Source organism: Malus domestica, chromosome 02, assembly GCF_042453785.1.
Source record: "Malus domestica chromosome 02, GDT2T_hap1".
NCBI classification, from domain to species: domain Eukaryota; kingdom Viridiplantae; phylum Streptophyta; class Magnoliopsida; order Rosales; family Rosaceae; genus Malus; species Malus domestica.
This window is the reverse complement of record NC_091662.1, coordinates 35,499,934-35,513,108: the sequence shown is the minus strand read 5'-3', so window position 1 is coordinate 35,513,108 and position 13,175 is coordinate 35,499,934. Positions and strand designations below refer to the sequence as shown.

Sequence of the window (13,175 nt, the reverse complement as noted above, 5' to 3'; positions counted from 1 at the left end):
ACATATCTATAATTTAAAAAAAAAAAGTGTTCTCACACACTTTGTGTGTGTCCATATGCTAGTAAAATTAAAAACAACCGGGGGTGAGATGCCCAAATTCAAATAAGTATTACATGCTAATCTCATGGGGAAAATATATATCTCACGCTCCTTCAGAAATGGAGCAAAGTCAAAGGAATAGGATCCTCTTCGGATTCTTTTTGTGGGACTTCATGAATCAATCAATCGTATTCGTTTATCATACATCGTGCGGTCAATTTTCGTTAAGTACTATTTATATTCAATTTTAAATAATTTATAACTGTACGATGTACGATAAACGGATACAATTGATTGATCATCTGGATTCTCACAAAGAGAATCCAAAGAGGATCCTATTCCTTTAACTTTGCTCCATTTCTGAAGGAGCGTGAGATATATATTTTCCCCACGCAATTAGCATGTAATTTGGTGCAATATTTAAAGACCCCAACATGCTAGGAATAGGATCCTTTCCTGATTCTTTATGTGGGGAACTGCAAAAAGGGTAGGATTATCTCCGTCTCCTGTTTGGTGCAATATTTAAAGACGCCAGATTCATATCAAACACGTATACTACACGATAAGACCACACTAGGCACCCTAGCTATAGTGCACATTTTAAGATATTGTGACTTTAATCCAATATATAATTACATAATAATTATATATTTACCATCTCCTGTCTTTAATCCAATATATAATTACATAATAATTACATAATAATTATATATCTACCATCTCCTGTCTTTAATCCAATATATAATTACATAATAATTATATATCTACCATCTCAATATATAATTACATAATAATTATATATTTACCATCTCCTGTTTGTTCCTCATCGATTATCAACAGTTGAACATCAATGACATAAACAACAAAGCAGAAAGCAGGATCATACAACAATTAATGGAGGGTGAATTCTTCAACTTCATTCAGGTATGGTCTTCAGTGTTTGCATGTTTCTTGTACAGCCATTCAATTGGGAAATTAGTCCCAAAAGGAACAACCAGACTTTTCTGTGTCCTCCCAGTTGTCTTCCTCTTCCTTTATCTTCCTCTCAACTTCTCCTCCATGCATCTTGAAGGTGGCACTGCCTTTTTCGTTTCTTGGCTCGGCACCTTCAAGCTCCTACTTTTTGCTTTTGGCAAAGGCCCTTTGGCTTCACATCCACCAATCTCCATTGGACGTTTCTTGGCCATCGGTTGCCTTCCAATTGAGTTCCAAGAAAACCCACCTCCAAAATCCCCAAACCCCAAATTTGAAACCTACCCTTCTCCCTCAAAATCCCACCCAAATGGCCAAATGACACAAAACCCACCTCCAAAAACTCAAAACCCTAAGATTGAAACCTACACATCTTCCTCAAAATCCAGTACAAATCGTCAAAACAGAGAAAACCCACCTCAAAAATCCCAAAATTCTAAAATTGAAACCAACCCATCTCCCCAAAACGCCCAAAAATTGCCCCTAAATCAAGTAATAAAGGGCATACTTTTTGTCATTCTAATTGGTGTCCTCAAGTATGGTGAGCACTTCCACCAAAAGCTCGTATTGATCCTTCATTGCTTGTACATTTACCTTACTCTGGAAAACTTACTGGCCATTGTAACAATATTGACTCGATCTCTGTCGGGTTTGGACCTCAAGCCGCACTTCAACGACCCATATTTCTCCACGTCGCTTCAAAACTTCTGGAGCCGTAGATGGAACCTCGTGGCCCACAGCATCCTGCACTCCGCTGTGTACGAACCCACCCGCGATTACTCTGCAGGCGTCATTGGCTCCGAGTGGGCCCCTCTGCCGGCTGTCTTCGGAAGCTTTCTGGTGTCGGGGCTCATGCACGAGCACATGTACTACTGCATGGGGCGGGTGAGGCCCACGTGGGAGGTCACGTGGTTCTTCGTTTTGCACGGAGTGTGCTTGCCGGTTGAGATCGTTTTGAACAAGGCGTTGAAGGGCAGGTGCCGGTTGCCGAAGGTGATCTCGGTGCCGTTGACCCTTGGGTTTGTGGTGGTGACCTCCTATTGGCTGTTCTTTCCGCAGTTTACTCGGTGCAAGGCTGACGTTAGAATGCTTCAAGAGTACGGTGAGTTTGCCGCGTTCTTGAAGAATGTCATTCCAAGTTTCCGATAATATATGAAAGGTTTGTTTTGGTTCGCCCCCCTATACCTCATAGTTCAAGAAAATTATGGTTATTAACTGTTCCATTTTAATTCAAGTTTGAAACAGAAAGTATTATAACAAAAGTTAAATGACTACTCTGTTGTATTGAGATCATACGGTGAATAATCACAATTTTCTTGCACCATGAAAAGAACGCAACATTTTTACTCACAATATACTCTGATTATCTTCAAGGGACTCATCAGACACTACATGACAACAGGGAAGTGACAGAATTCTATGTGACGCCCCAAAATCATGAAATTTAAGATCTTGGTTCATGAAGTGTCTTAATTTTATCCAACATTAAGTTTACAGATTGTATCTCTCTTAATCAACCATTAACACAGTTATGTAATATTTGATTTTGGTTCATGATCACGTCAGTCTACCATCTCCTGCTTGTTCACCATCACCAACAGATCAACATTAAAGACATAAACAACAAAGCATAAAAGAGGTACAACCGAACTTCCCCCCATACATCTTGAAGGTGGCATGGCACTGCATTTTCATTTTCATGGCTGATAAAACAATCCATTGTTTGAAAAATGCGAGTATGAACCGACGACATTGTTTGAAAAATGCATGTATGCATTTCTAATGGTAAAATATGCATTTTGGAAAGGATCCACTCACAGATACTTCGCTGTCGAAAAGCCGTGCAAACTAGAGAAGACAGAAACACCATAAACAATTGCACCTATTTGAAAGTCCAATGGTTGCTGAAGATGGCCTGAAAATGGCCTGAAAGATGACTGATCCGTGGGAAAACTGGGGAACTCGTCGGAAACTTGAACGACGGTTAAATCATCATGGTTTGACCAGTAAATGCCTCGAAAGTGGCGGTGCCGGAAAAATGGGAAAAAGCTACTCCGTGCTATTTCAACGTCGAGAAACCACGAAACACGTCGGGGAAGACGATGAATAGTGGCAACGTCATTGTGGAGTTCTTCGGCGTTTGGTACAGGGTTTTCGAAGTCCAAATTTGTCACACCCAAAACTCGAGAATAAGGATGATCATCGAATTAGGGCATGAATAGTATCTTAGAAAAAAAAAGTTAAATATTACAACAAAAGTATGATGGAACTAGAGCCATCTAAAAGTTCACATAAACCTGTTTATTTAATACATCATTAGTTTAAAGAGTTCAACTCTTACAACATACTTTTAAGATACGAAGACACTTTATTCTAAGCACAACTAGGAAACCAGCACACACGTGATATGGCTATCCATTTAGAGACAGGCCATCATCAAGTTCCTCCATACTAGTACCTGTAATAGCTAATAGGGTGTGAGCATTTCATGCCCAGTAGGAACCATTTGCCCTTCAAGTTCATGTATCACAGTTAATCAAAGTGTCATGCATCAAACAATACGGAAAAATACAAATGATATGACAAAGAAGTACACAAGAACTCACTCCCTTCTAATCCTGCTAACTTATATTTATGGCATCCAAACCCGCACGTCCCATACCATGCTTATACCACTTGGTTCTGAACACCATAAAATATAAGTTAACTCCCATTCCTCCCTTAATCCTGAATTTTATTAGTAGTTTCAGTTTCATTAATATGGGGCCCTTCCCCCGACGCCCAACTACATGTTCAAGCCCTTCACCCTACGCTTGAACATATATAAGTTTTCAGTACTTTGTTTAACCATCTTTATACAACCCAACACTTGACTCTAAAACATGTAATGCAACATGAGCATTTCAATTTCACAAACACAATTGTAAACCTCAACATATTCAATCCAGAAATTTTACATATCTCAACCACTCATCAACACATAATAACATTTAACAAAATCAATATATAAAATACACCAGAGAGGAAACTATCAGCCCATAACACAACCATGAAAATCAAATGTTTATATTCCATCCGACCATTTCATTACTACTGTAATAGGTATAATTACTAATATCACAAAGATTAAACATGATATAGAACTATCGTTGGAAATAGAGTCCCTACCTCAAGTCCAACTAACTAGAATACCTCCCTAAGCCTCCGAAGTGTTCGAAGTCACTCCCATACCTAAAATCACATAAATAATAATAATAAAAGTTAACTTAAAGCTGGAATAAAGATTCAATTTCAGCCTATCAAAAGTTTACCCAAATATACCTCTGTCACAACCTCTAGACGAACCAAGCTTAAGTCCCCATATTGTGACCCCATTTTCATCCCTCAAAACTCCATGGAAAAGGATGAAATTACTTGGGTTTTAAAGCTTAACAAACCTAGTTTCTAATCTAATAAGAGTTTCCCAAAACGGATTTAAGAGAAGAAAATAATCAAGCTCCAAAGTTGAGTTCAGAAACAGTTTTTCTGTAGAAAATCTACAGATTTCTAGATTTTTTCACATTTTCAAATCATATTTTTCCATAGAAGATCTCAACCAAAACCAATGAAATAAATTAGGCTTTGTTGCTTGTCATGTCTAATTTCAAATATATAAGAAGACTTTTTAAAGACATGTAATGGATTGAGAGAAAACAAGAGCCAAAGTGAGGCTCACGAAACTGCAGTTTTCTACAAATCAAAGTTGCAGTGGTAAGAAAATAGAAAAATTAACAAATTTAAGCTAACCTTTTTACCAATCGACGATCACACCAGCACCCTCTCAGCTCCCCTCTTCCAATTTCCTACTTTTCCCTCTCCAAAACCTCTCACTCTCCTCTAGTTCTTCAGTAAGAGTTAGAAATACTCCCTTTAATGCCATCATCGCATCTCTGTTTTAGGATGCTTACTCACTCCCCTTAGACTACCCACATCACCCCCAACATTTATGGACGGAATCCGATTATCTTGGTTCCCCACCGTGTGATGGTTTGGAAGAAGAAGAAGAGTTGGGATGTCTATACGTATAGATTATCCTTTGTCTGTTTTTTTTTTTAAAGCTAAAATAATCTTACTCCTATAATTTATATATATATATATATATATATATATATATATTTTCCAAGTGTTACAAAAGTTCGGGTGGTGGTGGTTTGGGGTAGTGTGGTTGTACGAGTGATACTCAAGGAAGAGAGGGAAAGCTTGTAGAGGGAGAGAGGGTCCGGGGTTGAGTGTTAGAGAGAAGGAGAGAAAGTGAGAAGTAAGGGAGAGAGAGAGAATTGTGAGGGAAGAAAGAGATGAGGGATTTGGGCCGGGGGACAAAACCAAAGGATGGGTCCCCCTTGGGTACTTCCAGGGATGGCAATTTAATCCGTTAAATCCGATCCCTGTAGGTAACCGACCCGAACAGTACGGTTTCGGAGATCAAATTTCGGGTTTTTTATGGTTATGGGTAACCGTTGAGTAAATTGTTCAGTTTCGGGTTCGGTTATGGTTATAGGGGTATCCACTCCGAACCGTACCTGAACTCGCCCGGTTTTCATTCTTTAAATAAAAAATATAAATATTTATTATTTATATATATTTTTTATAAAAGAATGAAATCCCTTTTTTTTTTCTTTAGCAACTTTAATACTTTTTGGGAGATTCCAAAGGTCTTGAGCATGTAGTGCAGAATCTATCTTTATTCCAAAAAATTTAATGTTTTCAGTCAAGAAATTTGGAAGAACTCAAAGGTCAAAAAAGATGGAAGAACTCATGGAATCTTACAAATTAGCCGCAGCCTTCAACCTTTTTCGATTCTTGCTTAATTTCTTGAAATTTTGGACTCGATTCCAATTGCTTTGTTTCAATTTCGATGTTGATTTCAAATTTTTGTGTGTGTTCAGAGCTAATGGTGAAGCTTGCGGAGTTGTGTGGCTATTCTGTTGAATGCGGTGTCCATTGCCGAACGGAGACTTGGAGACCTTGATTTCCGTCAAGTTCGACGAGGATTTGGTGAATATCATAGAAGAGTACAGTCGAGCTTCTTCTCCCCCTCATCCTCTGATGTCCACTGCTAACGAAGAACCATCTAAGTATTGTTGTTATGCTTTTAAGATTTCAATTTGAAAGTGGTTGATGTTTGGATATCCTTATAGTGTCCATTTTGTTTGTATAAGAATTATTGGTTAATCAGTTAAATTTTAGCAAGTGTGTAGTAACACTTGCTTAATTTTTCATAAGAAAGAAATATTATAAATTCATAATGGGAAAATCGTTACCCGATGGGGAATCTGTTATCCAACGAGTTTGGTTACAGGGAATACCTGTTCGGGGTTTTTACGGTTTCGGGTACGGGGAAAACAAACGGGTTCGGTTATGGGGATGACACATCCGAACCCAATCCGCCCCGTTGCCATCCCTAGGCACTCCATTAAGACCCAAAAGCAAACCATTTCAAAATATCTAGTCCAACAAAGGGAAATTATCAAAATGCCCTTCCGTTCCGTAAATTCCGGGATGGATTGTTACATTGGGCCTCCAACGACGTCGTTTTCTAAAACCCTCTCTACTCAAGGTTAGGTATTCTAGGTTTTAGTCCATATTCAGATCATCCCCAATTTTGAAATTTTAGGGAATTAATTCGTTTTCCTGTTGCATGTTTAACATTCATCTAGGTGATGGGGAGGCAAATTCTCTGCCCTCCCACTTCCCGTACCCTCCCATGCCCTCCTGTTTTGTGTGGTCACGGTTAAGCCACGTCAACATTGTGTGTGTATATATATATATATATTTTTTATAGAGATAATAAGACAAAAAGGAATATTAATATAAAATGTTGACGTGACTTAACCGTAACCACACAAACATGAGGGCAGAGAATCTGCCTCCGGGTGATGGTGGTTTGAGGGTGTACGAACTGGAATTGCTGATGGTAGGCTTGAATTTGGTGAAATTTGATGTATGTATACTTTTTTTTTTTTGTTGTGAATTATGAAAATTAATTGTCTTTGGAGGTATTATGGGTATATTGTCCGAATTGGGGTTTTTAAAGTTTATCAAGAAATTTGATCTGGGATTCTGAATTTTTTTTTGCAACTCAGTAATTTGTGGAGTTATTCTTAAGGTTTTATCAAGAAATTTGATCGAGGTTTCATATATTTTGTGACTCACATTGTATTTTAGCATTTTTTTTCCGTCACTGACAATATTGGCAACAGATTTGTTAGTGTTAATTAGAGCAGCCATGGTTTTAGTTTGCATCAAGTTTCAACATTTTGTTCTAATTTTTGCAAGTTATTTGGTACAGCTATTCATACTCTGATCGCAATTGTTGAGAGTCTCAAGAGCAATGAAGTTACGGTTGAAAATAGTAAGTCGATATTTGACAAGTGTTGTGTTTGATTTCCAGTACTACTTTGATAAACATAATGGTTAATGTTGTGGGGATACTACGGGAACAGGCATAAGCACCTCTACTGTTGTCTCGAAGCTGGATGGCGAAGATGGACGGATTGTGTTGAAGGCTCAGGTTCGTTATTTCCTTTTGATTTTACTGATCAAAGTTGTTATGTTACTCACTGCTGGACTTTTGTAATAATTATGTGTTCCTAGCTAATACTAAAGTTGTCTCTCTTTCTGTCTCATAGTTGGTGATTTTGCTGGGAAAGGCTGAAGAAGTCGAGGAGACTGCAGTTCCTGTGGTTGCAGCGTGAAGGCATATATGATTCAGCAGAGTTTGAGTTGAAACTTGGATGATGAGTAGTAGCTGGGTAATTCATTAGAATAATAAGGATGTGTATATGAGAGACGGGTATAGCACTTTGCTTCCTAATGCATGCTTTCTTACATGCCCTTTGATATAAATAATGAGATTTTTTTGTAGCTCACAGCTCTCTCTCTCTCTCTCTCTCTCTCTAAGGATGTGTATATGAGAGACAAGTTTAGCACTTTGCTTCCTAATGCATGTTTTCTTATATGCCCTTTGATATAAATAATGAGGTTTTTTGCAGCTCACAGCTCTCTCTCTCTCTCTCTCTCTCTCTCTCAGCTCACATACAGCACACAGAAACTACCACATTGTTAGAAAAGCTGAAGAAACACTAGAATTTAGTGAGTCTGAAACGTTGAGATTGACATTTACGGTTCTCTTTCTTTTAGAGGCTGGCAGATATCTGGATCTGCTTCAAATTTCAATTTTTGTGCCCAGATTTTATTGCCCCGTACGGTTTGTGTTGTGCTAAAAGCATGATTGTTTATGTTGGAGTGGTTTAAGGGAATGTCCAACTGAGTTGGGCAATTTCTGTTCGTTCTGTTAAGATGAGCGTCTTTGGAGGTATTGTGGGTATGTTGTGTTTGTTTTTATGAGATTCTAATTTGTTCCTCATCGATTATCAACAGTTGAACATCAAGGATATAAACAACAAAGCAGAAAGCAAGATCATAAAACAATTAATGGAGGGTGAATTCTACAACTTCATTAAGGTATGGACGTCAGTGTTTGCATGTTTCTTCTACAGCCATTCAATTGGGAAATTAGTCCCAAAAGGAACAACCAGACTTTTCTGTGTCCTCCCAGTTGTCTTCCTCTTCCTTTATCTTCCTCTCAACTTCTCCTCCATGCATCTTGTAGGTGGCACTGCCTTTTTCATTTCTTGGCTCGGCAGCTTCAAGCTCCTACTCTTCGCTTTTGGCAAAGGCCCTTTGGCTTCACATCCACCAATCTCCATTGGACGTTTCTTGGCCATCGGTTGCCTTCCAATTGAGTTCCAAGAAAACCCACCGCCAAAATCCCCAAACCCCAAATTTGAAACCTACCCATCTCCCTCAAAATCCCACCCAAATGGCCAAATGACCCAAAACCCACCTCCAAAATCTCAAAACCCTAAAATTGAAACCTACCCATCTCCCTCAAAATCCAATCCAAATCGTCAAAACAGAGAAAACCCACCTCAAAAATCCCGAAATTCTAAAATTGAAACCAACCCATCTCCCCAAAACGCCCGAAAATTGCCCCTAAATCAAGTAATAAAGGGTATACTTTTTGTCATTCTAATTGGTGTCCTTAAGTATAGTGAGCACTTCCACCAAAATCTCGTATTGGTCCTTCATTACTTGTACATTTACCTTACTCTGGAAAATTTACTGGCCATTGTGACAATATTGACTCGATCTCTGTCGGGTTTGGACCTCAAGCCACACTTCAACGACCCATACTTCTCCACGTCGCTTCAAGACTTCTGGGGTCGTAGATGGAACCTCGTGGCCCACAGCATCCTGCGCTCCGCCGTGTACGAACCCACCTGCGACTACTCTGCAGGCGTCATTGGCCGTTTGTGGGCCCCTCTGCCGGCTGTCCTCGGAAGCTTCCTGGTGTCGGGGCTCATGCACGAGCACATGTACTACTGCATGGGGCGGGTGAGGCCCACGTGGGAGGTCACGTGGTTCTTCGTTTTGCACGGAGTGTGCTTGCCGGTTGAGATCGTTTTGAAGAAGGCGTTGAAGGGCAGGTGCCGGTTGCCGAGGGTGATCTCCGTGCCGTTGACCTTTGGGTTTATTGTGGTGACCTCCTATTGGCTGTTCTTTCCGCAGTTTATTCGGTGCAAGGCTGACGTTAGAATGATTCAAGAGCACGGTGAGTTTGCCGCGTTCTTGAAGAATGTACTCTGATTATCTTCAAGAAAATTAGACATAAGTTAAAGAAAATCATGGTTATCAACTGTTCGATTTTATTTCAGGTTTGAAATAGAAAGTATTCTAACAAAAGTTAAATGAATAACTCTGTTGTATTGAGATCGTACGGTGAATAATCACAATTTTCTTGCATCATGAGAAGAACGCAACATTTTTACTCACAATATACTCTGTTTGAAAAATGCGAGTATGAACCGACGATGTTGTATTCAGTGTGTTCCATGAGATGACAATAACAAAAGCAAACATAAAACAAATGTCCCTTCCTTTCTCATTCATTATTTCGTTCCTTGAGAGAAAGAACATACATTAAGACATTCGTCCATCCATGGGACTGACCAATCTCATGATACAGTGTTATCTTACAAGTACACAACCATTCTCGACTAGCAATTGTTATCCTATATAAATATGACTCATCTTCCTGAGTTTTACAACATTTTTTGTTACTTAAACATCATACATTTACAATGAAAAATTGTTATGAAACGTAGACCACGCGACTTATAAATCACAAAGGGTCCAGTTTCCAGTCGATTTCTAAGTGGGTGCAATCAAGTATACCTTTAACTCTATCCAGAGCTGCTTGCCTGTGTTGTAGCAATGGAAGTGACAAATCATTTGCTCGCTCCTCCTCGTCGTGTTTCTTTCTTTTCCGAGGCAAACGCCTTGATAAAGTTTTCCATTTTGATTCGAACTCGCAAGCTACAACAGAAATCAAAGAGTTACTTGGTCTGTTTGCGTTCAAGATGTGGAGCTTAGCTTACATAAAAAGATCATCAGAAAAAAGCTAAATCTGATTAACCATTCCTTTTGCGTACAGTTTAGTAAATCATAAAATATGATATTAAGTTTCATTAGGATCTTATACAAAATTTGCATGGAAAATGAGTCACTAATCATAAGTGGACGAAACCCCTTAGAGCTACATAAAAAGACTCCACACTAGAGCTAATCCCACCACATAAAAACTGGGCGACAAAATGCTCATCCCTCCCACTCTAGTTCTTGGAAAACTCTTTGAAAATTCATCTATTAAAGGAGCTCCCAATCCTAACGTATCCCCTTAAGTTAACAGCTAACTAGACATTTTTTCACATCCAAATACACATCATGGAAGGAGCTCCTGATCAATCATCCCTGTGGTGGACGAATTTAAAATTATATTGGCACTTCAAAATAATGGGTGTCATTGTAGGCAGCAACATTTTAACAGCTGAAGCAATACAAATTGAGCCCATAAATTGACCAAAAATTGACTGAATGAAAGGATTAACTATGTTAAAACACAATCTTTGTTTTCCAATTCCAAATAAAATACCTTCACTTTGGCCCTTAAAACCATGTATTAGGCATGCACAAATCCATGGTCTTCCAGCACTAGATGCTTTTGCACCACCTTTGAGCTCGCCATTATGTTGTTTCAAACTGCATAAGAGTTATATAACAATAGACTATAGTTACTGCTTGACCAAAAGATAACCAGAAATCACTGAGTCCGCAAACAAATAACCAGATCATAAGAACACATAAACACAACAAAGTTTTTTCCCACCAGGTGGGGTCGGCTGTGGGGGGATGCAACACGAGGACTTCCTAGGAGGTCACCCATCCTAGTACTACTCTTGCCCAAACTCATTTAACTTCGGCGTTCGGATGGGATCCGGTGCATGTGAGCTGGTATGATCGCATTCCAAGGATTCGACGTAACCTGACGCACTCCCCCTCCTCCTTTATCCGGGATTGGGACCGGCAATGTAAGATAAACTTACACAGGCGGACACATAAGCATTTATTTTCAGGAGAATAATTAGAGGGACACCATCACCAAGTACAGCATAAGTAAATACGCAAAAAGCTATAACAAAGTTGCTCTTAACTCCAGCGGCAAAACAAGAAACTGAATGCTAAAACAAAGTTCCTCTAAATTCCTACAACAACTATATAGCTAGCAAAGAAGGCAAATCCACCACAGGGAAAAAAAATTTCAACATCTTTGCTCCCCACCCACAAAACATAAAGTGATCACGAACAATTCACCTTGCATACTATTCATTCCTTACAAACTGGCGGTTTCTTCATAATTTTTAATCGAATCCAATGTATGTGCATAACACTGATCATTGTTTCATTCCCTTAATTCGTTCAAAAGCCGAAAAGAAACATTACAGGAATCTAAGATACAAAAAGTATACTCCTTTCTGAAACTCAGGGGCTAGCTAGAATCAGAACTAACCTAATTATCACGGAGCCGTGCAGTGAGCACAGAGCCACCAATTCTTTGGCATTTTACTAAAGAACTACCAAATTATCCCAGAATGATATAGACACGGATAAGAATGTGTGCACAAATTTAATCAATCTCTACGGGAAAGCATAAATTTGAAAGACCCAGAAAATAATTTGTTCACAAATTTATCAAACAGCTAAGGAAAAGGATCAAATTCGATTCTTTGAAAGACCCAGATAAGAATTTATTCATAAATGCATCATATTAGATGAAAAGGATAAAACTTGAAACGAAATCAAACGTACCGGCGAGAGAAATCGGTGGTGACGCCGACGTAGGTTTTGATTGGGGAATTGGTGGAAAGAATGAGATACACAGACCAAGATTTTGGTTTTGATTTTGATTTGGACGGAGAGCTCGAGGATGCTTCTGATTTGATCGACAGGGATAGCGAGGAGGGTGATGATAATTTTGGGGGGTTAGGGTTAGGGTTCCGGAACTTGACGGAAGGGAATGTGCTCGAGAGCCGTCGCATAATTTCAGGTGAGCAGCTCAATTCTCTGCTCGATCGGCCTAAAAGTCTGCATGTTTTGAACTGTTCCATTTAAATATGCATACACCTGAAAATACCGTTGATGCTATGATTTAGATTTGGTAGGTGGCAGTCTTCTAAAAATCGGCCTAAGTGGCCCTCTAGGCACTAGGCGGTGCAGGCCCGTAGCGATTTAGTGCAAATTGTTTTGAAAAATCAGTCTGGAGTTAAATGGCTGTTTATATATAACAAGGTTAAATAATTTAGTTTATGTCAAATCTAATAGAAGGATCATGAACAAGAAAAATTTAGTCAATTATCCAAGAATACTTCTCATTATGATTATATGCTTACTGTTTTTAATATTGAACTTGTTGGATAGATTTATCATTCTTTTATTATCCACACAAGTATAGTTTTTTAGTTTTTTTTTAATAAATATTTTTAAAGTGTAAGTAGGCATTTATTTACAAGATATACAATAAATTTACATAAATTAGCTTAAGCGCTAGGCCTTTGCCCGCCGCCTGATTAGTGCCTAACGTTTTTTAGAATCTTAACCTTTGATACGAGTTTTTATGCTGTATCTAACCGTTAAACAAGATTAGATCTAACGGTTGATTCTTCGAATGGTTTCGGATTCAACTCTCTCACATCAGAAAAATAGCAAATCTTATAGCGGTTTAATTG

General features: G+C 38.8%; 2 protein-coding genes, 2 long non-coding RNA genes and 1 other non-coding gene across 6 annotated transcripts; 3 read left to right on the top strand and 2 right to left on the bottom strand.

Annotated features, from left to right (window-relative positions):
* The first annotated feature begins 595 nt into the window (after positions 1–595).
* LOC103407502 (acyl-CoA--sterol O-acyltransferase 1-like) lies at positions 596–2,282 on the top strand. The gene has a single exon (XM_070817907.1). The coding sequence runs from the start codon at positions 934–936 to the stop codon at positions 2,158–2,160; it is 1,227 nt and encodes a 408-aa protein (XP_070674008.1). The 5' UTR covers positions 596–933; the 3' UTR covers positions 2,161–2,282.
* A 3,704-nt stretch (positions 2,283–5,986) lies between these two features.
* Positions 5,987–8,041, top strand: LOC103418576 (uncharacterized). The gene is made up of 4 exons (XR_011578555.1): positions 5,987–6,125; positions 7,340–7,402; positions 7,494–7,561; positions 7,680–8,041. It is a non-coding gene; the product is annotated as an uncharacterized lncRNA (long non-coding RNA).
* A 34-nt stretch (positions 8,042–8,075) lies between these two features.
* On the top strand, positions 8,076–9,029 carry LOC139193963 (uncharacterized). 2 transcript variants are annotated; one of them, XR_011578557.1, is made up of 3 exons: positions 8,076–8,142; positions 8,431–8,514; positions 8,663–9,029. It is a non-coding gene; the product is annotated as an uncharacterized lncRNA (long non-coding RNA). The 2 variants fall into 2 exon arrangements; XR_011578556.1 differs by lacking the exon at positions 8,076–8,142 and having other exon boundaries at positions 8,374–8,514.
* LOC103418577 (uncharacterized) lies at positions 8,620–12,681 on the bottom strand. Its single transcript, XM_008356687.4, has 4 exons — positions 12,259–12,681; positions 11,045–11,151; positions 10,288–10,428; positions 8,620–9,695 (listed from the first exon to the last, which is right to left on the bottom strand). Exons 1-4 carry the CDS (start codon positions 12,555–12,557, stop codon positions 9,172–9,174), a joined length of 1,071 nt encoding a protein of 356 aa, XP_008354909.3. The 5' UTR covers positions 12,558–12,681; the 3' UTR covers positions 8,620–9,171.
* Positions 11,299–11,417, bottom strand: LOC114823796 (5S ribosomal RNA). The gene has a single exon (XR_003771743.1). It is a non-coding gene; the product is annotated as a 5S ribosomal RNA (ribosomal RNA).
* Positions 12,682–13,175: the final 494 nt, after the last annotated feature.